The 27,952-nt window shown below is 40.3% G+C and overlaps 1 protein-coding gene across 3 annotated transcripts; it reads left to right on the top strand.

Annotated features, from left to right (window-relative positions):
• On the top strand, positions 1-27,925 carry tpd52 (tumor protein D52). 3 transcript variants are annotated; one of them, XM_036145223.1, is made up of 7 exons: positions 1-137; positions 17,640-17,767; positions 19,064-19,212; positions 19,783-19,884; positions 22,370-22,411; positions 25,356-25,404; positions 26,368-27,925. In XM_036145223.1, the coding sequence occupies exons 1-7, from the start codon at positions 119-121 to the stop codon at positions 26,488-26,490; spliced, it is 612 nt and encodes a 203-aa protein (XP_036001116.1). In that variant the 5' UTR covers positions 1-118; the 3' UTR covers positions 26,491-27,925. The 3 variants fall into 3 exon arrangements, with proteins under 3 accessions (XP_036001116.1, XP_036001115.1, XP_036001114.1); XM_036145221.1 differs by lacking the exon at positions 1-137 and adding an exon at positions 12,924-13,047; XM_036145222.1 differs by lacking the exons at positions 1-137; positions 22,370-22,411 and adding an exon at positions 12,667-13,047.
• The last annotated feature ends 27 nt before the right edge of the window (positions 27,926-27,952 follow it).

Here is a 27,952-nt window from a genome sequence, read left to right as displayed (position 1 = left end):
CCTCTGCGGCGCGCTGCGTAGCAACATGAGGGAGAGAACAGGAAGACCTTCGGCCGTCAAGTTGACAACCTGCACACCCTGGACTTAAAAACGACCAGAAACGTCTCTCAGCGGCACAATGGAGGGCGACGAGAAAGGTAAACACTTTATTTGCTCTGTCAGTGTTGTTATTGACGTTTTTATTCTGCATTTTCTCTCTCAAAATTTCGCAAACTAGCTAAAAAAAAGTTTGTAATGCGGCGTGTTGCCGTATAAGAACATATGCTGATGTATCGTTTTCAAAAAAAGTCATGCAATTTGAGTTAGATTAAATTAACATCGTGCGGACTTTTATTTTACGACTGTATTTTCAAAGCAGCGTGTCAACATAGCACAAAAAAATTATACGGAAGTCTGCTGTAACACGCCATATGCCCGCATGGAACTGCCAGATACTTTTAGTGACAACATAAACGGGGAAGGTATATTTAAAGGTTAAAAAAAGGGGGACACGAGTCTGACAGCCGCTGAAAAGTGGATCGAAAATAACAATTTGAATGAATGAAATGTTTTAAGTTACGCAGGAAGTCGTCACACCTGTTTGGCAGCTACTTTCTGTAAATGTCACGAGTGCGCAGTTCTGCTCAAAATCGGCGTGTTTTCGGCTTAAGCAAGATGAGGTGAGCCACCATACGCGTTTCTTGCCAGAAGTCGTCTCCTATGCCTGCCTGCTGCATATTTCTGGGAAATATTGGTATCCATGTACTGTACATTTAAACATATCAGTGCCAGACAGTTGGCATTTGCAGTGTTTGATACCAAAAAAGTACCTGTGGAAAACAACGTTGTGAAAAAGGGCCTGTTTGTTACAGTTCTGCTGATTACATAGAAGCAGGGGACAGAGGTTTGTTTACCATCCTCCTATAGATGCTGGGTTTTACCTTAGTGGACCCCAGCCCCCACCCCCAACCCCTCCAGGTTTTCTTTGTGGAATTTCCTGATCTCTGCTTGCTGGTATTTTCCATTAAAGCACCAAAACCTGCAAAAATATGTATGGTATATTGTTGCTGAACCAACAGATGTAGCCTGTTGCAGATTTTATATAATTTGCATCTTGCTTTTGTGCGGTTAGATGAGCTAAGAGTTGAAGGAGAAATCCCTTTAATGGCAGGCTTTTGGGTGAGGTTTCTTGTGTTCCTGCTATGGTTATGCGATGGCTCTTTGTTCTCAAATTCAAATGTATTTCTACATTTGTTGCTGCAAAGGCATCAGCAGTTCAGGAATTGTATATCTAACTTAGTACTTGATCAATCTTAAATGTGTTTGCTAAAGGTTTAACAAATCCTTAAAGTCCCTATATAAGGCCTGACCTGCTGATTCAGATTAATTTTATTTGTATGTTTTAAGGACTAACGCATTAAAGTAGAAAAAAATACACTCCCAAGTTCTTTAATAAGAGGCAGTAGTTTATAATCCAGCAGCAAAATAAAGGAATTATAAGGTTTTCCCCATTCATGCATCGAAGCACATGTCCTTAACCTTTACTGGATTATTGTTCGACTCAAAACAGAGCATCGAAGTATATCGTCTTGGTTGATGCATTTATAGACTGCATGGTTAGTCTTTTTAGTCTTGATGCAGGAAGGAGAAAAAAAATCAAAGACAATCAAGGGAAACCTTGCTGATTGATTGGTACTAAAGGAATCACATTTCTCCTTACAACTGAAGTGTGTGCTGTTTCGCAGTCAAAATATAGCCTGGATGTACTTTTTGGTTGACTGTTTTGTTGCAAGTGTCATGCTTTGGCAGACTGAATAAAATATTTGACCAACTGGATCCATCTTGAAATGTATAGAGATTTTTCAGTTTTGTGACCCAAGTTCTTGGGCGTTATAGTAAGTTAAAGCAAAGGGAAAATTAGAAGCCTTATTAATTTAAAGGGTGACACGCTGCACCACACTAACGCACCTTCTTGTGCTGCTACTTGTAAGAATCACAATATTTACAAGTGAAACTCTGATTTTAAAATTATTGCTGTATCTAAATCCAGTACTTTCAGAATTGAGCTTTATTTTTTTCTCTCTCTCTCAACAGCTAACAAAAGTAACTGATCATTCTTCCTCTCTGCTGGCATAAGACTTTAAATGTGGTCACTTTTGTGTTCCCTTTTCTCTAAATGTGCACCGTCACTGCAACAAACATCAAGTTTGATTGTTTATATATTGACTGTCACACATCCAGATATTTATGGTGGTTTGATGCTCTCTGGTACGATCTGCACCAACCGGTATAGTGGTACCGTTTTAGTACCCTTGTGTGTTTCTTTCTTTTTCTTTTTTTTTTTCTTTTCTGGGCTCAAATGAACATTTAGGGGAAGGCACGGTCCACTTACTCCGACAGGAATGTTTTAAACACTTACAGTTTTACAACCGATAATATTTTAATAACAGTTTCTATTGTATAAAGTATTTCTAATCAGGAGCCACACAAAGTGTTGGAGGAAACCAGGGATTTCTCAGCTATAGAAAAACCTGTCCCCCACATCTTCACGCACGCTGCTGGTCAGCTTCCTGGAAGAAGGCAGTTGCACTTTTCCCCTCGCTTACAAACCCTACCTACTTTTCTGTTTGCAGCACTAGCACTACATGTTTTATTTAATTTTAGTTTAAATGAAATCTATTTAATCCAATACATTTCTGTTTAAATACAATTAAACTTAGCGTTTTAGTACAAGTGGCCCAATCCTATTCAAGCTTATCAATCCTGCAAACCTCTCTTTCTCTCCCTATAAAGTCATTTTCTTTCACTTATTATTTAGTCTTCCTTTTGAACTGTTTCTCAGTTTTCCCGATGAAGCCTTGTGGTTATGCAGAGGAGCTGAAGACAGGTTAGCAGTGTGTAGCAGGCATAAGGTCAGTGCACACTGAGCGGGACTCTCTTTCCCCTTTTTGTATGTGCAAGGGAGATGACCTAAATGATAACAAGAGTGATTAGTTGTTTTTTTGTTGCCCCGTCTCTTTATGTTCAGTGTCTTGAATAGGAGGTATCGCATGTACTTTGGTCGTGTGATTCGTACACAATGGGAAGATGAGGAAGGCTCTAATCAGGAGCTCCCTCTTTAAGTGCTGCTCCAAGCTGTCTATGAAAGTGCTTTTTATACAGTTATGTTAAACTGTGCCTCCTATCTCCTGCTGGTGTGTGATTGTTTCCTATTTCTGCATTTTTATTTATTTTTTTAACCTTTACATTTCAAGATAAAAAAAACAAGACTGTCGGGTTTCTGGCCAATGTTGTTTTTCGGCCGGCTCGTCTAATAGAGTTGATCATGAGCACAGGCCAACAATTTTGCTTTATTAGATTTCTATGAAGCACAACCGACTGCTTTCATTTGTCAGAGAAAGTCTGTCGCAGTCAACTTCCCGAAGGCTGGTTTGTTTTTAAAAAGTAATCAGTTTAGCAGAACCAAACCATAGACTATATATTCTGATGTTTTTATGTTTCACAAAGGTCACAAAGGTTTCATGACTGACAATATAGAAATAAAAATGCAGGGAAGAAATATTTGCATTTCATCTTGGAAAAAATAATGCACTACCCTCTAATAATGTGACCACCCCCCCCCCTCGATTGCTTAATTGTAATAAATAATATTACTATTAGTATGGTTATTAACCTCGTTAACTACCAAGTATTCAGTTTACTGTATCCACTACTGATAAGACTCCAGCTTTTCATCTTATAACGGTGCATTTCACGGTACCTTTGCCAACCTCTCCCATTGCTCTTGAGAAATCCTTAACCATTAATTTCCTTAAAAAGCTGCATCCCTTACCTTTTTGAAGGGGACATATCATGCAAAATCCACCTTTTTTGTCCTTAAATGCATCGGGGAAACGACAAATGACAGTTTACTAATTTCTCAACAATCATCAACTTGCATAAAAAATGTTCGTTACAATGTTTGAAAAACTGATTAAAAGGGGTCCACCTAAACTCATTGTTTTCTATTTTGTTCTTTTTTCTTATCGTACCAGAAGACATGTCTTGGTCAAAAAGAACACCAAGGTTTTTTGCTTTATTACCAGAGTTTAATTTATTGCTATCCAGATTAAGTGAAGGATTAAGAAGTTTATTTTTTAAGGACTCTGGTCCAAAGATGACAACTTCTGTCTTGTCAGAATTTGAAAGCAGAGAATTTAAACTCCTCCAGGTTTTAATGTCATCAAATACATGCCTGCAGTCGAAGTAATTGATTAGATTTGTCAGGATTTATGGATAAACATAGCTCAGTATCATCAGCGTAACAGTGGAAATGAGTCCCATGCTGTCTGATAATTTTACCTATCGGGAGCATAGATATAGTAAAGAGAATTGGCCCAAGGACTGAACCCTACAATTGATTTTAGTTCAGAGGACTCTGATTCGAATCCCGGTAGTGTCCAGGGGTCTCATTTATAAAACTTTGCGTGCAATCCATACAAAAAGTGTACATATGCCAAGAAAAAGAAAATGGCGTACGGCAAAAAAAATCAGATTTATAAAACCCGCACACCAACGTGCGATAGATCACCTGACCGTTTGCGTACCTGGTTCCCCTCATGTTCAGGCCTCTACACGCCCAGATTCAACCATAAATGGTCAATGCAAAACACCTCATGAATGTGAATGTGGCTTAAAAAAATGGGAGAGGTGTTTATTAAATTATTGTAAATCAGAGCAATATTATTTATGACTTAAAAAGCACAGTGAACTTCATGATTACAGATTATTTTTCTTTTTGTTGTGCACAACTGTTTAAATTAGATGTTTTTGTAGTTTTCCAAAATAACTGTAAATGTGCAGAAATTGCAAAAAAAAACAACAATATACTGAATTACTCAGTCTGTTGTTGGCGTGCGCAAAATTGGTGAGAACATTTAGTGATGGTGAATCTTCAGCAGAAATGAAATGTCTGATTATTGCGGAGCCCTAATTTGCTTTTGTGCACTTTAGGAGATCACAGTAATTGCCATTCTTTAGTATTTACTAATGTGTGATAATATGTTGAAGTGAATTAAAAAAATGGGATATATTAGGCTCTTAAAGGCCTAAGTTTATACCACCAAAACACGTCGGTCCATAGCAACTGCAGTCTAAAGACGTTTTTAGAGGAGACGCTAAACATTAGCTGCATTTTAAAAGTGCAGCTTCAAGCACAGCTCTTTGCAGATTTGCCCTTTTCTTCTCTGAGATTTTCCTTCTGGTTGAGAAAATTGCTTTTTAAACTGATCGTTATACGCCATGAAGATGATGAATACGCAGCTTAAGGAGAGGAGTCACAGACGCCTCTGTTTTGTGTGAGTCTGTATCGCAACACCCCAACGTTCACGTAGAAAATTCCTTTTATTATATAGGTAGATTTGAACATTCAGGGGCCATTTTCATTCATTTGCTGTTTGCTTGTAGACCTTCCTGCAGAAGTTTCCATTAAGGTGTGAGATTTGGCCCGGCAGCGCTCTCAGCAGTACGAGAGCTCCTAAATCACACAGGCTTCCAACATGACGCTGAGGAGAGAATCCCTAAGTCTACGAGTCAAATGGAGCACAGTGTGCAGCCTATAAATTGTAATTCCTAAATAACTGGAGATCTAATTGTGTAATTTGGTCCCACTGGGGGTAAAAAAAAGTTCTGTTTTGCAGACATTTCTGACCGAGATGACTGAGGCTGACAAACCCTGTGTTTAGGGCTAACCCTTTATAACGGAGAGACAGCAATATCTGGCCCCATTTCTTTCCTCAACACCTCTCTGTCATTATCTTGCATGACTGAAGACAATTTTCCTGGACTTCCCGGCCCGTTGGGTGCTTGCTATTTCAGCTTAGTTGCTGAGGTTTTATGGCTATAGACTCCAAAGTAAAGATGAAACTGGGATTCATTTTTAATTCTGCCTTTTTTATTTTAACGTGCCAGAGAGGCTAAAACATGACTGTTATTGAGGAGTCCTACAATTAACACACTATGGGGAATACTAATGTGCTTTCGTTAGCTATATTTCATTAAGAGGTAGTATGCATTTGATTGCTTGCATGCTTAAATTGTATTTTATACAAAGGCTCTACTGGAGGAAACGTTTTTGAAGTAGCATTACTGGCTTTTTGTCTGTGTTCATATTAATATTCAGATTAATTGGAAGTTTATTCTTTCATTTATGGCTGAAGTTTTTAACTCTGCTTATAAATTCAGTTGTCTCTGAATACTTGATATTTACCAGTAAGTTATTCAAGTGAAATGTGTTGTTTGCTGTCCTTGCTGAGTTTCACAACCACGCATAAAAAAATATATAAAAAAAAAAGGCAAAAAACTAAACAAACAAAAACTGTATGTGATCAGCTTGCAAAGCATTTAAATACACAAGAATTCACCATCATAAATCTCTAAACTAAGAAATTCTGGTTTTGGTAGTTTTCACATCTAATGGTTGTCTGATCTCAGCGCTCTGTGTTGGTGTGCTTACTAATTTAAAAGTAACATTCTCATAGAAAACTGCAATTCATATCCTTTGTACGGTTTCACATTTTGTCATGTTGCAATCATCACTTTCAATGTATTTTGTTGGGATATTATGTAACAGTGCAACACAGAGCAGTACATAGTTGTTTAGAAGAACAATGATGGTTTTCCAATTTCTTTTATTTTTTTCAATAAAATCTGGAAAATATATCCTGCGTTTTTGTTTGGCCAAATCGGGTCGATTCTTTTGTAGAACAACCTTTTGGTGCATTTACATCTGCAAATGTTTTCAGGCTTGTCAACTATCTAGAAACGGACAAGTTTGCTCATTGCTCTTTGAAAAATACCTCAAGCTTAGTCAGACTGGATGGAGAACATCTTATGAACAGCACTTTTTAGGTCTGGCCAACAATTCTGGATCTGAGTTGACTTCTGGACATTCACTAGGCTATTCTAACGCATTAGTGTGTTTTAATCCCTATCGTTCAGTTTTTGCTCTGGCTGCAGGGTTGGTGTTGCTGTCCTGCTAGAAGGTGAACTTTCCACCCCAGTCTTCAGTCCTTTGAAGTTTCTAACAATTTCCCCTGCATTTAGCTGCATTATTTTTTTACCCCAAACCTCTGACCAGCTTCCATGTCCATATATGACGAAAGCATCACCAAAGCACGACGCTGCCCTACCGTGTTTCTCCCTCAGGGACGGTGTGTTCAGGGTGATGTGTAGTCAGTGAATCACAGGGATAACACAGAAAACATCAACCCACAGTAAGACTTGGTCACACAACATATTAGGAACTTTTCGTTTTACATTAGCTGACGTGGCTTATTAGCTAGAAATGGAGGTAGTTGGACTCTTCATCTCAGAATAGATTAGAATTACAGTTTCCTCCAGTTTAAGAGTGTATTTTGTGAGCCATTAGTCTGTCGAACCCTGGGTTTGAAACCTACAGTATCCGTGCTCCATGTGCAGCTTTCCTGATTGTGTTCCCATGATGGCCCATCTCATGGGAACTCTGTGGGCCCAGTTCACGCAGTCATTTATGTCTCATGATTCCTGTTTCATGCCAATCATGGGACCGGCTCTGCCTTGACTGGTGGGGTAATTGATCCCATGCTGCGCTCCATTAACCACTTTAAAATGGCTGTTTGTTCCCTGTTACGGTCCACATGGATGGCTGAGTTTCTGTACTCTTATCTGTTCGATTCCTGGTCATGAGCACACCAATATCCATCCACGATATTGAATCATTTATGAACTGGATGTAATTATTTTAAAGATTTAATCAGTTGTATTATTTTACTACTTTTTAAGATAGCTGCAGATTAGAGCTACTTTTGAGTTTAGACATCATCTCTATGAAAATGAAAAAAAAAAAAAAACGTATCATTTGTTTGCCGTTTAAGATGAAAAGAATCATTTGATTTAAAGGTTTTGGATGTTTGAACATGTCGGCATGTTGCTCTGTCCTTAGTCCCCAAGGTTAAAGTGCCCATCTGTGCGATTTGCGATAGCTTGTCATGGCTGAGCAATAACTCCCTTTCTGAGCTGGCCTTGCTGACTGGAAAAAGCAGTTCATCAGAGTCTGATTGTGACCAGCAGTTTCAGTAATATTCAGCCACAGACCGTTGATCCATCTATCTCACTGCCTACAGTAGCCTACAAGCTACCAAAACATGTCTGTCCACCAAACTAAAAGGCTGGACAAGGAGGGCCTTAATCAGACAAATGGCCAAGAGGACCGTGGTAAGTGGAGGAGCTGCAGAAACCCACAGCTCAGGTAGGAGAATCTGTTGACGATTAGTCTTGCGCTCCACAAATTTGTTTCCTTATGTAAAAAGATTTTACATTTAGGAGATACAGAATACATGTGGAGGAAGATCCTGTAGTGGGAGAGATCAATTTTGAGGAATTCATACATTCTAACCATCGATTTCGTCCGTATTTTGACACGAAAATTGGGAGCTTACGATTACGGACGAAACAGATCAATACGGAGCAATACTACCGGAAAAGGTGGGGGTGCTATTGAGTTTGTAGTACAAAATGTCAACAAAATCACGAAGGAGGTTATAATTCTGGGCTTTAAACAATGGTGTCGTCCATCTCCCGCATTGGCAACACCAAACTGCAAAATTCCCCATCAAAAGGGCGTCTGGCGTTTAATGGCCTCACGTTCCATCAATCTTTATTATTTTTTATTTTTTTTACTTTTGCTTACGGAGCAAATACAACAAAATCACGTCTTGGACCGTCGCCATGTTTGATCAATGACAAATTATTGGCGCCCAGCACTGCACCTAGAGGAAATATTGGTTATTGCGCACCTCAACATAAAAGACGGACGGAGGTATGAAGGAGTCAACGGATAGAACGTACGGACATAAATACGGACGTGTAGGCCACACGTAGGGTATAAATGGACCTTAACACTGCTCATGACCCTAAGCACTCCATCCCTAAAAGGAGCCATGGTGGTGACAGCTTCATGCTTTTTCTTTTAGCAGGAAAAGGGAAGCTGGTCAGTTGATGGGAGGATGGATGGAGCTAAATGCAGGGAAATCGTGAAGAAGAGAAACTGTTGGAGGCTTGCAAGGATGTTCCCCAGAGCTACAGTGGAACAGTTTACATCAAAGTGTATGCATGCGTTAGAATGGCCTAGTCAAAGTCCTGACCTGAATCCAGTCGAGAATCTGTGGTGAGAGATTTCCTGTGTCTGCCAATCTGATTTAGCTTGAACTATCTTTGATGTAGAGACAGTCTGTGTGAAACACAGTTCTGCCTCAGTGTTGATAAAAGATGACAGTTGACCTGTAAACCCACACCCTGGGTTGGATCTTCTGTGGTTGGGCTATTTTGCAAAGAATGAGAAAAGATTTGTTGCTACATGCCTAAAGCCGGTAGAGACCGAGCCAAAAGACTGGCAGCTGTTATTCTACAAAATCCTGACTCAGGTGGGCTGTATTTAACGCCACATTTCCAAGTTTTTTTTTATTCGTGAAATATCTGGAAACATGTGCAGAATTTCCCTTCATTTCACATTTCTCTGTTATATGTTGGTCTATCACATACAATCCCATTAGGTGTTTTTTTTCTTTTCTTTTTATGTGGCAATGTGTGAAAAAGTTTCAAGGGGTTCTTTTGCAAAGCTCTGTGATTCAGACCAGCATTTACATTTATCTTTTCGGGATGTTATTTTGTTGTTGGTTGTGCCAAATGGATATTTACATATTTATTCCCAGCAAGAGGCACATTTCTTTTTTTCTTTTTTTTTTGTGCCTTTTTACTGTTTAAAAACAAAACAAAAAGATGCCTCTTTGGTGCTTATGGTGCGTGTATATGCACCTGGCTTTATTCAGAATAGAACCACTCAGAATAGAACAACTCTGACATGCACAGCAATCACATATACATTAAAAAAATTAAAATAAATTGTATGTCATGTATTATAGGAGTTTTTGTCTTCTGAGCGCTCTGGCTTGACTTGTACGAGCTTCTAATTATGGTTGAGTCGTTACTGAATACATAATAACTTTGAGCTCTTTTAATGTTTCCAATAGAGCACTGACAGTTTTGCTTCCCGACATATTTCCGCCACTCACCAACGCTGAAATGCGTCACGTTTACGTCGAGCGCACATGCACACTCGGGTCAGTTTGCCACATTCGGAATAACTTGATTCTGACAAGCGTTTATAAATACATGCTGATCAGATTTTCAACCAGCATAAACCACCCCTCTCATTTGGATTACAGTTTCATTCCGATTGAGCTTAATCTGATCAAAATATTCTGACTGGTTTGTTTACATGATGCGTTTTTATTCCGATCGGCCGTTTATTGATTACTATTGTCCATGTAAACATAGCGATTGAAATGTTTCCCTTTGAAGCTGAATCAAGTGTTGCTTTAGCAGTATGCTTTGGGGCATTGTTCTGCTGGAAAGTGAACCTCCATCCCAGTGGAGGATGACACCCACACCCAGATCGACGGGTTCCTCTGCAGAATATCTCTGATTTATTACCATTGATTATTCCCTCAACTCAGACCAGTTTCCCAGTCCCCGCTGAAAAGCATCCCCACAGCATGATTCACAGTTTCATAAAGAACAGATCCTCCAGTCTCTGCTGTGGAGCTCTGCAGCTCTTTCAAAGTTACCTTTGGTCTCTGTGCTTCCTCTCTGATTAATGCCCTCCTGGCCCGGTCTGGGAGTTCTAGTGTCAGGCCTCTCCTGGCACTGGCAGGTTTGATGTACCATGTGCTTTCCATTAGAAGATGACGGATTTGATGGTGCTGTGGGGGAACATCAAAGATTGGGGGATATTTTTAGAACCCCAAACCTGGCTTGTTTGGAGAGCTCCTTGGTCTTCATGGTGTGACGCCTCCTGCTTAGTGGTGCTGCGGCCTCTGGAGCCTCAGGGAACGTGTTTATACTGACAGATCATGTGAAACTTTCATTTTACACAGGTGGACTTCATTTAATTAACTGTGACTTTTGGAGAGGATTTGTTGCACCCGAATGTTTTAGGGACTTCATAGCAAAAGGGTTGGATACATTTTCACATACCAATTTTCAGTTTTAATCTTTTAATAATATACATTTTTCTTGCACCACTTCGCCAACTTAGACTGCTAACATTGAAACACTGAAACTACAGCTTGAAACGCAACAAATGAGTAAAAAGCGAAGAGGGGGTTGAATACTTATGCAAGGCACTGTGCAGTATCAATATCACAAAGATCTGCTTCAGTGTAACATTAGGAATTAAATCATTTTTAAGTGTTATGCATTAAAATCCTGCATGCCAGTGATGCATCTGGCCTGCTGAATTTGCTTTCATTGCCCCCAGTATCCACACTTTGTGTTTAGTTGTTATGGCTGTGATGCTAAACCCCATTAAACAGTGGGGATATTGTGAGGGTGGGGGGGTGGCAGAAGAAAAAGTGACAATCATTGTCATTACTGCAGTATTTAGCAAATACCGTGCAGCTGTAAGCAGAACATGCTAAACGATCAAGTTAAATGAGTAGTTCTTGACATTTACATATATATATTTTTTTTTGATTATTTGAAGCCAAAATGGAAATGGATTGATAAATGCAAACATTAATGAAACAGCAGCTGTATTTGATTTTTCTCTCAGAACGACGCAAACTGCTCCCACTCTTTCTACCTTTTTACAGTGAGCCTGAATAAAAAATGCATGAACAGTTTATCAAAGTATGTGTTTATTTTGCACAAGTGAGCATTCGACACAACATTCTTCTGTATTTTGTTCAGTATACCTGCAGGGGTGTTGACAGTAAACATGGCTATGTTTTCTGCAAGACACTTATCATAATGTTATGCCTGATTTGTGTATGATATAGAGTGAGATTTGTGTGGGTGGGGGGTCCTTAATTCTTTCCCCCCCCTTAATCTTTGCACAGCTTGCATGTTATTCTGACACATTTGAAGGTGTTTGAGTTCTTATGTGATGGTTTTATAACAGAAACCTGCGGTTAAATCAATAAACCTTGTTGCTCAGAAGGAATGAATAAATTCGCCTACCGAACATGCACTTTTTTTTTTCTTCTTTTTTCAAAGCTTACAAAGCACTTTCTCCACATTACTTCCACCTCAGCCAGTATAGCCTGGGGCATCCTCCCCTCTCATTCTGGCTGACTAGCATTACTGCTGCTGCTCCGAGTTGGACTGGCCTCCCCGGATTAGCGCTTTGCTGTAATCTGGGACACTGCAGATTATGCTTTTCATCTAATGCTCCCCTACACACACACACACATATATATATATATATATATATATATATATATATATATATATATATATATATATATATATATATATACACACACACACACAAACACACAAACGACCCTCTCACACAAATGTACCTTTTACTTTCTTTTCACTTGATAAGCTGGATGAAAGCAAGTGAGCGAGAATTGGAAATGGCAGAGAGACTTGAGAGTTTTGCCTCAGCAAGCGAGCATCTAAAAACGGGTGGGACTGGTTGCACAAACGGATGTTGGAATGATGGATTGAGAACTGACCTTTGGGATTATAGTGAAGAGGAGGGTGTGTGTATGTGTGCGAGTGTGATGAAGCAGCTGTTTGAGGGGACAGGTAACTTATTAACAGCCTGCAAGGAGCAGAGGGTTTACAATCCTTTCGGCCTGCTGCACCAATGAGTAGTGAAAACGTGGTGTTGCTTTGTTTCATTTTGACCTTCTGACTGCTCCTAAACCAATCTAAAATCAGCTTTAGCGTCCATCACAAAGAGAAGAGTCCAGAGTGTCGTAAGCAAGGAGAGACAGTGACAGCCAGCACGCGGCTGGATCACATGCAGACAATCAGGACTCGGCCGGCTCTGCTTAGGTAGAGATCGCGGCGAGGAGGTGTTTTTTTTTATTTTTTTTCCATCTCTCTCTTGCCGCGGCATACAGCGATCTGTAAACATGGAGCCTCTGGAGGAATACCACTCTCCGTTTGACTTTGAACAGGGAGTCAATTCCAGTTACCTCTACCTCTCCCCAGCTTACAGCGACACGCCGCCCAGTTCGCCAGCTGTCAGATCCAGAGGTAATCACCAGGAGGAAAGGGAGAGGCTGAGTGGAGGGTGTGTGCGTGTGCACTGGACAAATAAAAAAAAATAAAAACATGGTTTGGGTCACTGAGCAGGAAGAATTTGAGGAAAAGTGTTAATGTTGTACGTTTGCTGTGTTTGTTGCATTTACTGTTAAGTTTTTTTCCTTTGCTGTGTAAAATTGTCGCTTTGTTACCGTTTATAATTCCAAAACCAAACAGTATTCTCAAATGTTTTGGTTTCTGGGTTTATTTCATGTCACCCTGTGCCAACTTTTTTTAAATATATGTTTTAGGGTTCATTTTAGAGTCACTGTTGTTAAAATGCTGAATTTAAATTAGATTTCTGTTTCAGCTGTCTGTGGTAAATACCCTCTGTTAGAATAAATCTTAAGTTCCTAGATGGTAAGGAACTGTATATTAAAGTCTCATGATTTGAGCTGTTTACAGCGGATTAAAACCAATTACAGTTATAACCAGACCTTGTTAAGATGTGTAAAAAGCTTTTAAAATGAGATGATCTTTTGCTGTAATTTAGTTGAGGACAATCGAGTGAGCAATAAATTCCAAATCAAGAAATGGTTGTTTTAAACACTCATTTGGTAGTTCTCAATAAATAAATAAATGACTTCCAACAGTTTTTGTAATTTACACTGGTGACTTTATGGATTAATCTTAGGTGATCTTTGATTTCCTGTTTCCTTGGGGGATAAATACACCCAGGCATTTGTTTTAGTCATTCCTCAAAATAAGAAAGACAAGAGAACATGCCATTGAAGTAAGGTGACTGTGTGTTGTATCAGAAATCAGGGCAAAACAAAATTGTTAGGAATTCATTGTGTTAACAGTAAATTCTCAAAGAAATCTGCAAACTGCACGGTTGTTCATCAAGCCGTCCCCATGATACTACAAAAATGGCCGAATTAGGTGTAATGGAACGCTCTGCGACCGAGTGGGGGTTTAATTGGGGTAATTTAAAAATGGGGAAATTTGGAGTAAATTGGCGAGGAATTCAGACCAAAGTATTGCGGTTCCACTTTATATAGACCACAACCGAATGATTTCAGTGTGAAAAGGAAGAACCATGACGTCTCCCCTTTATAAATTAAGTTGACCCATTTTGTTCTGGACGTTCCGTTTTCCAGAAATACGTTTTATTTTTGGTCTTTTTCACAGATCTGATAACATTCCTGCTGTGCTTCCGGCTGCTAATTGTTTACGCTGCTTTGACATTTGCTCAACATTGAGTGGCCATCGGGGCGAACTAGTGAGGAGGAAATGATGTGGCTCAAGGGGCTGGGGAGTGATGGGCAGTTTAGGGTAACAAGCTAAACTTCTACACACAAACTTTTCTTCCCCACCCCCACAACCCATATCATTAGCTCTTTCCTGTGTGTGTGTGTGTGTGTGTGTGTGTGTGTGTGTGTGTGTGTGTGTTTTCAAAGAAAATCCATGTCTAAAGTTGTTGTTTAGTTGGTATGAAGACAAACGTTTCCTTTGGTAAACAATGGTCTGCTCAGCTAATCATTTCTTCATAACCAGGTTAGTATCTATATTGTGCATGGCGCTAGTGTGACGTAAGGTAGCATCACCAGACTTTAGAAAGAAGGGGCAAATTGAGGACGTGATGAAGCGATATGAGGAGGAAAAGATCCCTAAGGGCAGAGAAAGTGTGGCGCCTCAGAGGAACGGGGCCATGGTTTCAGGACTCATGATCCTCTAAGATCTGAACGACATAACTCACACAACAGGGGTGTGCCATCATGACTTCTTCTCTCCCCACACCAACCTGAGTCTTCTAAGAAAATATATTTGCTGACACTAAATATATTTGCTGGCTCTAAAGTAAAATAACACACACAAAAGTCTAAATTAGTAACGTGAAAATACATTCATCCACATTCATAATGTCCTTTACAGTAGCAAAGGACTAATTGGATGCATGAATGCAGGGATAATCTGGCTGCCATTAATATAATCGGCCGGCTGAACATCATCCACTGCTCTTTAAATCTAGACGTTGGTGCCAGAGATGCTAAAGCTCAGGCAGAGGTGATAGGAGCATCGTGATGTAGGTTAAGAAAGATATTATTGAGGATATTCTGATGTTGTCATTGCAATATTCAACAATTATATCTCCATGACATGGTTTCCTGATATGTCACAGCCCTGATCAGTGTTTTCTGCAGAGCTACCTCGTGCATCTGAATATATACGGCATTTAAAGCGACAGGATCCTGACCTTCAGACCTGTCTTTGCAGAAGTATTAGCAACTGTTTAGTTTATTTATAAAAACCTAAACAAACAATAACACTGGAGGCTATGCTAGCCCGCATCCCCCATAACTGTAGCTAATGTTAATGGGATGAATGCAACGTTCATACCGTTATTTGCCACACTTGTTTATGCACCATGCAACGCACGCTCAGCTGGCAGTAGTTTCCCCTGAAGTAACGTATTGGACAGATATAATCTGTCTTCACTCCCTCTATCTGGCCTCCGTACTTCATGCACTTCTTCACGTCTGGTGCAATAAGGAACGGTGCAAGTTGTCCTTGTTGCCCAGACGGCCTCAGACATGTTCAGAGAATTACAGATTTCCCTCCAAAATATGTTGAAGCTCATCGTTTGTGACAGTCAGTAAGCAGCCCAGTTTCTGTTCACTAAGATCAGGCTAGATCGCCTTTTGAAGAGACTCATTCAGAGGGCTGCATGTCCTCACGTCTGCTTGGTGCATGTTTTTCACATTAGATGCAGTTGCTAAAAACGACTGCATCAGTATCAACGTTCAGCTGAGAAATGACTCGGTTTCAAAGACTCCCTAGCTTTTTTTTTTTTTTTTTTTTTTTTCCCCCCTCTGATTCCACATTTTACCAAACATGGCACTATTTTTTTTCTTTTTTTTTTTTTATAATAGCAGCATAAGATCTTTTGTCTCAAGGTTGTTGTTGGAAGGGTTTGTGACCGCTTTAGTGAGCTGGTCATAATTGACACACTAGGCCCAGTTCCACTGGCTCTTAATGGCCGCTCACCGCACGGTTCCGCTCACTTTTGAGTCTTTCAAGAGCTTTTTTTTTTTTTCTGGGTCAGCCCGGGTTCTTCCGGCTCTGCTGAGGAGTCGGGCCAAACCGCGCTGACTCGAGAGGAGTTTTGAGTGAACGCACTTCTTTGCAGTGATTGGCAGCAGGGCGAGAATAAATGAGAAGGTTTCCTCCGCAGGAGTCCAGCAAAAGTGAAAAGCAACTACATTAGTCTCAAGGACAGCTATGAACAGAGTGGGCAAAACTGAAATACAATTTTATTATTTTCAAACCATGAACCACACCTGAAGGGCTTAAAAAAAAAAAAAAACAACAGTTCAGCTTTCTATTCCCAGACGCGCTGTATCAGATCCGTGGATTTATCGAGGCCTTCTCTCATTTCACACCGAAAGCTGTTAACCTCTGTCTCTTAAGTGTCCATACATCCACCTCATGCGGTACAAGGCAGCGGCTGCCTGCCCGTCCCTCCTGCCGGTTCGTCTTTCTGTACAAAGCACCCGGGGGGGAGGGGGCAGCAGCGAGGTGCTTTCACGGAGGTGGCCGCTGAAAGGACCTCAGACACGGTCAAGCCTCACCCTGCCTCCGCTGGTAGAGCTGCCGCTGCCTGGAAGAACGCACGCAATTAAAGCTATAAAAATAACATCGCTGGGGTTAAAAATCTTTGAAACTATTAAGGTGTTCTCCTCCCTCCTGTCACGGCTGAGGCAAAAGATCTTGTATAAAGCTTTAAATATTATCTGTCTTTTATCCATCGGGCAAGGCAGTGGCTTCCTTTGGCAGCTCTGGCCGCTTCAAGAAAGGGATCTCGGTCAATGATCGCAGGCTCACCACTGACCACAGCAAGGAAATCCGCCCCTAATCAAGCCGGTAAAATTATTTCACTGCGGTTAAAATCTTTTTTTTTATTATTATCAACGTGTCCTCCTCACCTCCGTAATGACAGAGAAATGATCTCATATAAAGGTGTAAATATTATCTGTCACTGAAAACAGCCTGAAGAAGGAGCGATTTGACCTCCGTTTTTAGGTCGGTGTGCCTCATTTCCCACTGAAGTAAAAGACTTCCATCATCCACTTCCTGTTTTGACTGCTTCTCCTTAACCCAGTTTTTTTTTTTTTGGTCATTTTGTTTCTGCTTTTTCACGCTCTTGTATTTCACTTCCTTTAATTAGAAAACTACATCATTTTTCAAAAAATCCTGGGCATGTTTGTTACTGGCTACTCCAACTTCTTCTACTGTGCGGTCTATCACTGTCGAAAGGATGCCTCTGCTTTTTATTTAAATTTAATATTCAATGCTCTAGTTCTCCCCCTTGGCAACAAATATGTTTTCATAGAAACACTTTGTGTTATTAGAGTGAATAGGGAAAAATATGACTGCATCCATTCGTCAAGAATAAAAACAAAACAAAAGGATTTTTCCTTTCTGACTCCCACAACTTTCAGCCATTCTTGTGATTTATTTGCCCCACCCTCAGCGGAGGAGACTCATGACATGTCAATTTAGGAGGATTAATCTGTATTTCTTTGTATTTTTGTACTTGCCAGGTTTCCAGGAGCAACCAGACTCTGTAGCAGAGATGGGAGAGGATGCAGTGACATCTGTCGGTCCATCTCCTCTTCCCCCCGTCATGACGGAGGAAGAGCGTCAGGAGCTGCAGGAGGAGTTGGCTAAGGTCAGGAGGGAATGGGGATTAAATAAGCGATGTCTGCGTAGACTACAGACTGCTGTTCTCAGCAAAGGGTTACAATATATGCCTTTTTACTTTCACATAGCAGTTCTTTCCTTTACTTTGGCCGTTATTCTGCCCTGTAGCTCATTTAATAGTAAATTCAAACAAATCAGTTTTCCCTCTAAAACCCCTAAATTGCCTTCTCTGTACTCCGTTTCTCATCAGTGGCCATTATTTAAATTCTCTTGCATGCAGGATTTGGTGTCTTGTTTGAACATTGGTCATGTGACCCGGATCAGGTTGTTATGAAACATTGCTGAAGAGCTATTGAGGAACAAGATCTACATGTTTCTGCTCTGCCTGGTATAATATTAGACAATAGTGTATGATATATTTTTAAGAGCAACTTTGCAATGCCAATTGAAACACAGCTGCTCAATAAAACTTGGTGTTTGTTTTTTGTCACAATTATCTAAAATTCTGACAAATACCATTTTTTTTTTTTGTTTTGTTTGTTTTTGGAAGGCATGCAAAAAATTGGCAAATCATGTACTGTGTGTATAATGATGACATCACACAAGTTATCAGTAGCTAACACTAGACTGTGAAGGCTGACAGAAGACGGCCAATTTACCAGACGATCTCCTGGCACTAGTTACAATTATGGCCGACCAGCAAACTCTAGTGGCTTAGTCAGATGAAGAGGAGCCACGATGAAGGTCAGATGAACCAGAGGTTTGTGTTGTTAGTGGATTAACCTCACTTATTCAACAATTCCCGGACCCTGAAGGATGTCAGTGACTGATTGCCGACAGACCATAAATTGGAACAAATCAAGGCTCTGGGTCATTTTAGATTTGTAATACTGAAGCTTACCTCATAACCTCTGATCTCCGCAGATGCTCGATGAGGAAATCAAGCCGTTTCAGTCCGTTTTGGTCTTCTTCACAAATGGCCTCCATACGTTTTAGAGTTGAAAAATCATCCTGAAATCCTTGGATTGTTTTCGCATACAGCTCAGACGTTTTGCTGCAGATGTACTGATTTAAAAGTCAACACTACTGAAATGTAACTCCCAATGAAAATGTCCAAATCTATCTAGAAGAAGTCTGATCTACTTCTGTGAGGGCAAGTCTGTAGAGGGCACCATGCTTGTTTCTGAGGATTAACGTCTCATTATTATTTACAGAAAAGGCCTGGCTCATAGATTTAAAGTTTAGTCCAAAAACCCACCTATAAGACGGACCAACTTTAGACTTTGTCTCACATAATTCATCTTGGTGTTTGTGTGTGTTTCAGGTTGAAGACGAGATCCAGACGCTGTCCCAGGTGTTAGCAGCCAAAGAGAGGCAGCTTGCGGACATTAAGAGGAAACTGGGCATCACACCTTTAAATGAGCTGAAACAGAACATCACCAAAACCTGGCAGGAAGTCACTACTTCCACAGCGTGAGTCTTTTTTTTTTTTTTACCTCCCGATTTGTTAGGTTAAGTCTTTTTTTGCACTTTTGTTATGACTACCAGCCATTCAAAGTTTTGTTTTTTATTTTTCTCTTCCGCTCTGGTCAAGCGTTTTGCTTTGATGCTTTATAAAATGATAATAATATGACTCTGAGCATGTTCCAAGATGCCTTTTGAAGTGTGTTTTCTGTTGAAGGGATGAAAACCTCACAAGCCACAGCTTTAATATACTTAATTTAAGTTCAAGCTCTTGTTTATGGTTCTGTATTTCTGAACACGGCTGGCTGTCAGCACTACTGAGACAACTCCTTCCCTGTTGTCTGCGGAGAGAAAAAAAATGTCAGTGCTGTTGACAGGTTCCCTGTGGCTTGTGTGAAGCTGTTTGATGGGGTTTATACTACAGGAAATGAGTGGCATTCTGATTCTCCCAGGCTTTTTTGAAATGAAAAAGACACTGAAGTTTAAATCTGACCTTGACGTTTCTTTACAGCCTTTGATCCCTCAGTCTTTCTTTATTACATTCATATCCTCTCCTCGTCTCCCCCTGCTGTGTTTCAGCTATCGGAGGACATCTGAAACTCTGTCTCAGGCCAGTCTGAAAGCCACAGCAGCCTTCTCCAACATGGGCTCCGCCATTAGCAAGAAGCTTGAGGATGTCAGGTATGTTTAACGCAAGGCTGGGTGAAAGGTCTCCTGGTGAGATCTCCAGGCGTCCGATGTTAAACAAACCATGAACAATTAGTGTTGCGCCAATGCTATTTTTTGGCCCCGATACCTGGCTGTGCAGTATTGGCCGATACCATCTGTTTGAAATTGGTGTGTGTGTGTGTGTATATGAAGAACTGTATTGTATTTAGGGTAGTATAACTTTTTATTGCCTACCTGGAATGGGTGACAATAGTTGAATAAACTTTTGGCTCTCAAAGGCCAAAATAGTGCAACATTCGTGAAATTATAACATGTTTAATAGTAGTGCAACAGTAAGACAGTAAAATTACATCAATAATTGAATAATGTCTTTTAAACCCTGAGTTTTGGCTCTCAAATGCCAAAATAGTGCAGCTTTCATGAACTTATATAACATGTATAATACTAGTCGGGAGAGAGAAGGATGTGTTCAAGTGACATACAAACATCAAAATGGTATCGGTGCCTATTTGTTGGTACTCACCGATACCGATACCACCATTTTAGTGCTGGATCGGGGCCCCGTCCCATACTGGTATCGGTATCGGTGCAACACTATGACCAAAGCAAACTTATCGTCTGAAAAACCTTCAGTTTGCAGCTACTTAATACTAATCGTAAAAGCACCTCATATAAATATGTAGAAAACTTCGAAAGCCTTCATCTTTACTCCTTACTGCAACATTATTATATTTACATGGAACAGATCTGACAGCTTTTGTTGTTTTTCCACATGTACTCTCAAAGGTATCGAACCGGGGCAGTTGTCCGCTTTACATTAGCCTTTTATTTCCAGTTATCACATAGAAAGGTTAAAGAAAAGCACAGTTATGTAATGTTTACTAGAGAAAGACGCTTTTTTTTAACCCAACAAACACCTTTTTTTCATGTGTAACTGGAAGTTAAATGTTGATGTAAAGTGGACAACTGCCCTGATTTGCTTGTTTTTTCCCCTGTATGTTTTCATTGGAGATTAATCGATTAGGCTTTTCCTGCACAGTACCGATATCTGACTCTATGTAGTCTAATTTGCTGGTTCAGTTTGAAAAAAATAAATAAAAATGTTTTTGGACTATAACATTAAACGTGTAAAGAATTAGCTTCAAATTGCTATGGTGCACTAGTAGTTTTTAATTACAATAAGAAATTAAGGAATTGCAGGCTACCATTTATATATCATGTTTACAAACTTTGTTATTCATTAATATATTTTTGCTTTTTTTTTTTAACTGAAAAAAAATTCTAAGCACAGTTAAGCCCAAAGTTATTAATGCCCCTAGCTGTAGAAATCTAGTAGGAAATGAGACGTATGCCAAGAAAGATAATAAAATATATATATATTTTTTAACATTTCATTAAAAATGGTAAGTCGAATTGTTTGTAGCCGTTTTTGAATAATCAATGAAAAGATATTGACTGGTTTGATTACATTATTGTTGTAATTACTGACTGCCTTTTTGAGTATTTACACTGATGTTGAGATGATTTATCTTTGATGATGAACGGCGAGTCTTGTAGGCAGGAAGGCTTTCTTGCTGTAATCCTAATATTTAGCTTCGCCATAGTCTCTATCACAGATTAAACTGGGTCACTCCAAAACTTTAATATTACTCCCAGTCAGAGGAAACATGTTGCTTTAAACCTGAATTGGCTAGAGGTATGTTGGTGGAAGCATTTAAAGACAGAAAATAATTAGGGAATTTTGTTTTAGAGAATTTTATGAAGTGAGAGCGAAACACATTTTTTTAATTTGACCTCCTGATTACGGATCAGAGGTGCTTAGAGGAAAATTAAGATCTCTGACTAGCTAACTGGTGCATGGCTAACTAAAGGTAGAGATCCGTCAGTCAGACTTTTAGTGGCCTGTACCAATTTCCAGTTGTCTTTAAGGTCTGACCTGATTAGGACTTTGGCCTCCGTCGCTCCGTCCGTCAATTCATGATTAAGCAGAATTAAACACGGTTTACAACCACCCAACAACAGCTTGTCCTGAGTGAGATCCACCTCTCTGTGATCTTCCCCAGGACCTAAGCCGTCTTCTTCCTTCTTCTCTTGGGATTATTGAGCTGCAAACAAGATTATTAGCCTCTGTCCAAGCTGCAATGTGCTGAGAAATGCAGCTTCATGTCTTTATTAGTGGGGGTAAAGAACGGAGACCCCACAGCGGTCAGAGGGGTTTTGTGTGTCTGTGTGGTCTTATCTGTGTACGTGCGTTGTGGCTCTTATGTGTCTGTTTGATGAGCAGATATTCCCCCTAATGCAGGGGATTAACACACACCCTCTGTGATAGTACACAATCGATCTTAATGGGATGAAGCAGGGTTTATGGGCTTTACGCACTTGGTTGTGGATGTGGAGCCTGTCTTACCTTTGTTGTTCTGCTGTTCTTTCTGTGCACGCCATGTTTTTATACCACACGACTAACGCCAGCTTTCTTCTCCCTAATGCTGTCGGATAGCTTACAGTCAATACAACATTCAGCTAGCATGCCAGCAATAAGGTAAGGACAGCCTAACTAGTTCATGTTGATGTTGGAGGCACAAGAAAATGAATGAAACACGAGCGTGACATTATACAGGAATTTCCACACTTATTGAGTGGAAAAAAGTTTTTTACCTTTTTTTTTTAATTGCAGTACAATAATCAAACACTTCTTTTTTAGCCGTTTGATTAAGTAAATAAACGTAAGTGAAGAATGTTTAACATTTTGTTTTATAGAAGAGTTCCTCTTTCCTGCATCTGAAGCCCTATTTTTAAATGGTAAAATAAAAAAGAACACACAGATGTGTATCAATCTTTTATAAATTCAGGCTATAAGAAAATTGCCATAACCTACAATGCTTTGTGTGAAATGTGCTTGCAACCCAGCCTGGTGTTCTTTTATTTAAAACATTAAAAACATGGGAGGAATATGCATTTTCAAAGGTTTAAATAGGTTAATATAATCATCTATGCACTGATTAGTTTCAAAGATCGGGAGGATAGCCTTAAGAAATGGCGTCTGATTGTGTCTGCTAGCATATTTAACTGCTTTGTCAACTCCACTGTTACTAAAGAACAACAAAAGTACAAATAAAACGCAGTTCAAAGTTATTCTGGTGTATTTATATGCATTTAAAGTTTCGAGAATAAATTAATTGTGTATTGGACCTTTTTACACCAGCAATTTTCTCCTTTAGGCACCAATGGATTATTACCTATTATTAGCTATACGAAAATGCCATATTACAACATCACAATCACAAAATCACTCCGTTAGGACTGTCAGTGAACACATCGCTGATAGAAAAACGACAACACTAATAAATACGACATTGCATCGTGTAAACTTACTGTGAAATAACTGGGTTGGCGCGGTAAATTTCCTCTTTTAGCTCCACAATTGGATCAATGTTTCTACGTCTCCATTTCCTTTTTTTTCAGTTTCTTCAGCTGTTGCAGTCCTCTGTTGACACCATGTATTTTGCCGTGCCCAACTCAGAACTGCTTTTTCCCGTGCCAGCTCATTTATTAATTTTTTTTCAGTAAACAACATCCACTGCTGTTCAAAAACACGGACAGGAACCGGAACGGGCTCCGAGCTGCGTTGGTGGAGAGGGCCTATGTGTTACTTGTTAATTCTGGAACCTGAGACCCTACCTAATCTGCTCTTAGCAGCCCTGTTGCTCCTTTCCAGAAATCAGCGATTTCTTCTTTGGTGGTCTGTTGCAGCCCAAGAACAATATGTGATGAAGTTTTACCTCTGTGGGGTTCAAAAGTTGACGGCACATTTCTCTTAGACGCCTCGTCTGTTGGTAACTTGATCTACTGATCGTGGTGCCACTGTTTGGTTAAGTATGTTTTACACGTCTACTGAAGCCGAGCGTTAAGTGTCAGCGGATTAAAGATGGAGCAGTGGAGTCCGAACACGCTCCTAGGAGGGATGGGATTTATCCAAACAAACAAACAAAAAAAGTGGACATTTTGTTAATTACGAACAAAAATCCAGCTCACTCGAAAGGTTTAGCTGCAAAGAGATGCCACTATGTCACCAGACGTTCCTGACCCAGTCAACCCTACAGCAGCACTGTCGGGAAAAGAAGGCGAATCTCCGAAATTCACTGTTGTAGAAATGCAGCCAAGAGTGGCATCTAGGCGTCAGCGAGGCGTTATAACAACCATTAGTTGGCTGAACTGTACCAGGACTTTAACTGGAACTGTGCTTTTGTTTGACGAGGCGACGCTCAAGCTCTTTAGCAGCAAACCCTCCAGCTTCAGAACATGCAGAGTTCCCCATACTCCCAAGTATGGGGGAGGATCTGTGATGCTCTGGGCCTTTTTTCTCTTTCAAAGTCCTGAGAAGCTTAATGGAGTGCATGACATGAACTCTTTAAAAACCAGCTGTAAATGGGACTGGCTCTGATTCACCAGACAGAAACTCCACCTTCACCCTCCCTCTCTAACCTGGACCTAAACCCTAAAGAAGACCGGAACAAAAAGGGAGGGGATCCAGCACTGTAGCACGATCGTTTAAAGGTTTCTCTGCGTGCTTCTCGTGTTTTTTCCAAAGTAGGCTGGCAGGAAAGGGGGGGTGACGTGCAGTAGAGGACCTCAGGCCAGAATCAAACCTGGGTCAGCCGCATTGAGGTCTAAGGCCTCCATGCATGGATCGTGCTCACCACCCCTAAGCATGAATAAATCTTAACATGAGATTTCTTTCCCCACCGCTGAGTAAATACTGGAATCAAATGTTAGATCTTCAGAGAGAGATTTTGCTACTGCAATAAAAAAAAATAAAAAAAAGCTTTTTTTTTTTTTTTTTTTTTACACGTAATTACCAGCAGTTTCAATAAATGTAGCGGACGCAGAGGGAGAAGCATCTTCTGTTCTGGTTAGAGATCACAGAGGTCTGGTGTTGGCTGCAAGGATGCAGTCAGTATCAGCCGCTATCAGCACGCAGCAACACTGCAGCGGCTGTAATCTCCCTCAGCCAGGCGGCTGTTTCTGCAGGTTAACGGAGGTCCAACAGAAAGTCTGTCCAAAAAAACATGGAGATAAAACGCGAGGCACCATCTGAAGACGGCGTGCGAGGAAACACCCGCCTTCACAAACACAGCTGCATGCAGACAGAACCCCTGCCCTGAACTTCAAACTTTACGCAGCTTCAGGCTCCCAAAGTTTATGTCTGCTGCTTTTTTTTTTTTTTGTTTCCTCCTCGTCCTTTTTTCATTCTGCTCTCTCTTGGTTTGTTTGTTTTTCTTGGAAGGCAACACCTCCCAGCTCCTTTCCAGCAGGAACAGATCTGTGTAGAATGGGGTCACCTCAGGAAAAAGCTGCTTGGGGAATATTCGGTATCAGATCGCTGCACCTCTTGTCTTTCAGACCTGCAGGGGGCGGTCCGATTTAAATGTCAGTCAGCTCAGCTCTGTCTCTGTCAACTTACCGTTATCTCTTCTGCTTGACAGGAACGCACCAACTTTCAAGTCATTCGAGGAGAAAGTAGAGACTCTGAAGGTAACGGATTAATAACCGCATCTGGATGTGAACAGAAGCAGAACAGATAAACAGAAGTTCATCATTTTTTTTTAAATTGGTGGGGGGAAAAAAACTAACAGAGTTGCTCTCAGCTGGGTTATAACAAAAATATATACATGTCATAATCATCGTTAGTTTAGCTGCAATAATCAGTGTTATTTTAGCAGCAGCAGGGTAGTAATTGTTGCTGTTTGTATTACATTTTAGTTTTTAACACGGTGGTGTTTTTACTCTAGGTTGTCATACCACAACCTGCACATGCCTAGTAACAGGTTCTCACCGTATGATAAAGTTGATTAAAAACACCACAGCGTTACATTATTTTCACACGCATTTAAAACAAATATTTATTGTGCTCTAATTGCTTCCGTTTAAAACAAAAAGCAACAGTTATTCCTTGCCGATACTAAAATGATATAAATGTGGAATCTTACTGTTATGCTAATGTTTTCTAGAAGATCTATTTCAGTGGTTGCCAAAGTGTTGGGGGGGGGCATGGTAGTAACTGACTGGAAAAATATATATTTCAAAATATATATTGATGGCAATGTTGAATTCAATTGCACAGTAAAATAGACAGTTACATCTTAAAAGTGGATTTTTTTGTGGTTTAAAGAAGATTTCAGTTTATTTTATTATGTGTTTAACTGCAGTTGGCTTTTTTCTTTGTTCAACTGTGAAAGATTGGTTGGAAGGGCGGGTGCATAAAACGTTTTTTTTAATCAAAGGGGGCCCCACCAAGAAAAGTTTGGCAACCACTGATCTATTTGTTGTTTTGATGCATTTAGTTTTAGTTTTAAACTGCTTTCTGCACCTCATGTTTACCATTTCAGCAAACCCCACTTTGAGGGAATTTCTTTATTCTGCAGAAGCTTGTTAGCGCTTAAAGCACATTAACATTATTGGAAGTCATTAACGGAGATGTTCTCCCTCCTTGTTCAGACCAAGATCACCCCCACAGGACCCACCGGTGCTCCCACTAACCAGGATGGCAGCATCCCTGAAACCACCGAGTCTTTGATCAGCGAGGAGGACCCTCCCACCCAGGACGCCCCCATGCAATGAGACTAGCCTCAGCCTTTCTTCCTCGTTTTCACCCCCTAACCTCTTAGCCCTCACTTCTGTCCAGTTTAACCCTGCCAGTCTCTCTTTATTGGAAACAACCCCCCCATCGACTCTCTTGCTGTCCTCTCCCGACACGTGCGCTCAGTCGCTGAGTTGTTTGGAAACTAAAGCCATTAGATGGGTTCAGGTTCTCATGTCTTTTGGTGTATTTAGTTGGTTCAGGCTCACCGTGAGAGAAATCCTCCTTTTCTTTTCATGTTGCACTCCTTTTTTTTCTTTGCCTTTTTTTTTCTAACCAGAAAAGCTTGAATGCCAAACATGCTCCAGTGTATCTTAGTTTCTTTATAGAGTTCACACTCGAGTGTAGAAATCTGCTCAGTGAGATCAATTGTAGTGTACTAAAGAAGTTGATTACAGAGTTGTATTAAATGTCGGAGTTATTGTTATTAAATCTGGGTGCTTTTTGTTTGTTTTTGCCAGATAAATGTAACCTGATGCTCGAGCGATGAATATTAATATTTTTGTGTCTTAAGTAGCGCTCGGGTGGCTCAGCTTTCCAGGTTTGTTACACTGTGTCATAAATATGACTTCTGACTGCCCATTCCAGATTCAGACCTTCCCCCTTTTATTGTAGAGAACCTGTCAGAACCCCCCCCCCCCCCCCCCCCCCCCCCTCCATGCTCGGAAAGCTGCAGGAAAACGGCCAACATCAGCAGAGCAGCTCCGAGCAAACACGCCGTCAAGGTCCAGCCTTGACCTGAGGTGACAGAGAAATAAATGTAGCCTCCACAGCCAGCCAGAGTCAATATTTAAACACTAGTGCATTGTTTCTGCAGGAGCGGCAACACCCAACCTACCCACGCTGTGTAGTATACAGCACTGCCTGTAGTGATTCCCTCATGTTTTTTTGTTTTGTTTTTTTTTTATAGTGGGGGGAAAAAAACAATCTTTATTGATTGATCGCACGTAAACTGCAGGGTCTCATAGAGTATTTGTAGAAAAGGCTTCTTATGCATTCATCACATCACACGACTCTCTACGCCGTTAGTTTGAGTTTGCTTTACAGCCTAATGCTGCTTCATATCGATTATATGCTGAAAGCAATAAAGCTCTAAATTATTTGACTTCAAACTGTGCTAATGGTCAGTAAAACCCAAACGGAGCCGATTTGAACACAGACGTAAACTGAGCTAAAGTTGAACTAAATGAATGACACAAACACTTCTGCTGGGTGCAGCAGCTTCCAGCTGGTGCAAGTCTCCCCCTGCTGGCGGATAAGAGGTATTGCACGAATGTAAACGTAAATCGACTCCCACTCTCAGTATAAAACACAGGTGATGCCTCTTGCTGTATACAAACTGGATCAGAAGGAAGAAAAATAGTGTCAACTTGTTTTCTTTGATTGTTATCAATAAAAACTCATGTTTTCACTGAACCATTTTCCCGTAATGATTTATTTCAC

The sequence above is a fragment of the Fundulus heteroclitus genome, chromosome 13 (assembly GCF_011125445.2).
Source record: "Fundulus heteroclitus isolate FHET01 chromosome 13, MU-UCD_Fhet_4.1, whole genome shotgun sequence".
In the NCBI taxonomy this organism is placed as follows: Eukaryota; Metazoa; Chordata; class Actinopteri; order Cyprinodontiformes; family Fundulidae; genus Fundulus; species Fundulus heteroclitus.
This window is presented reverse-complemented; position numbering and strand designations above follow the sequence as displayed.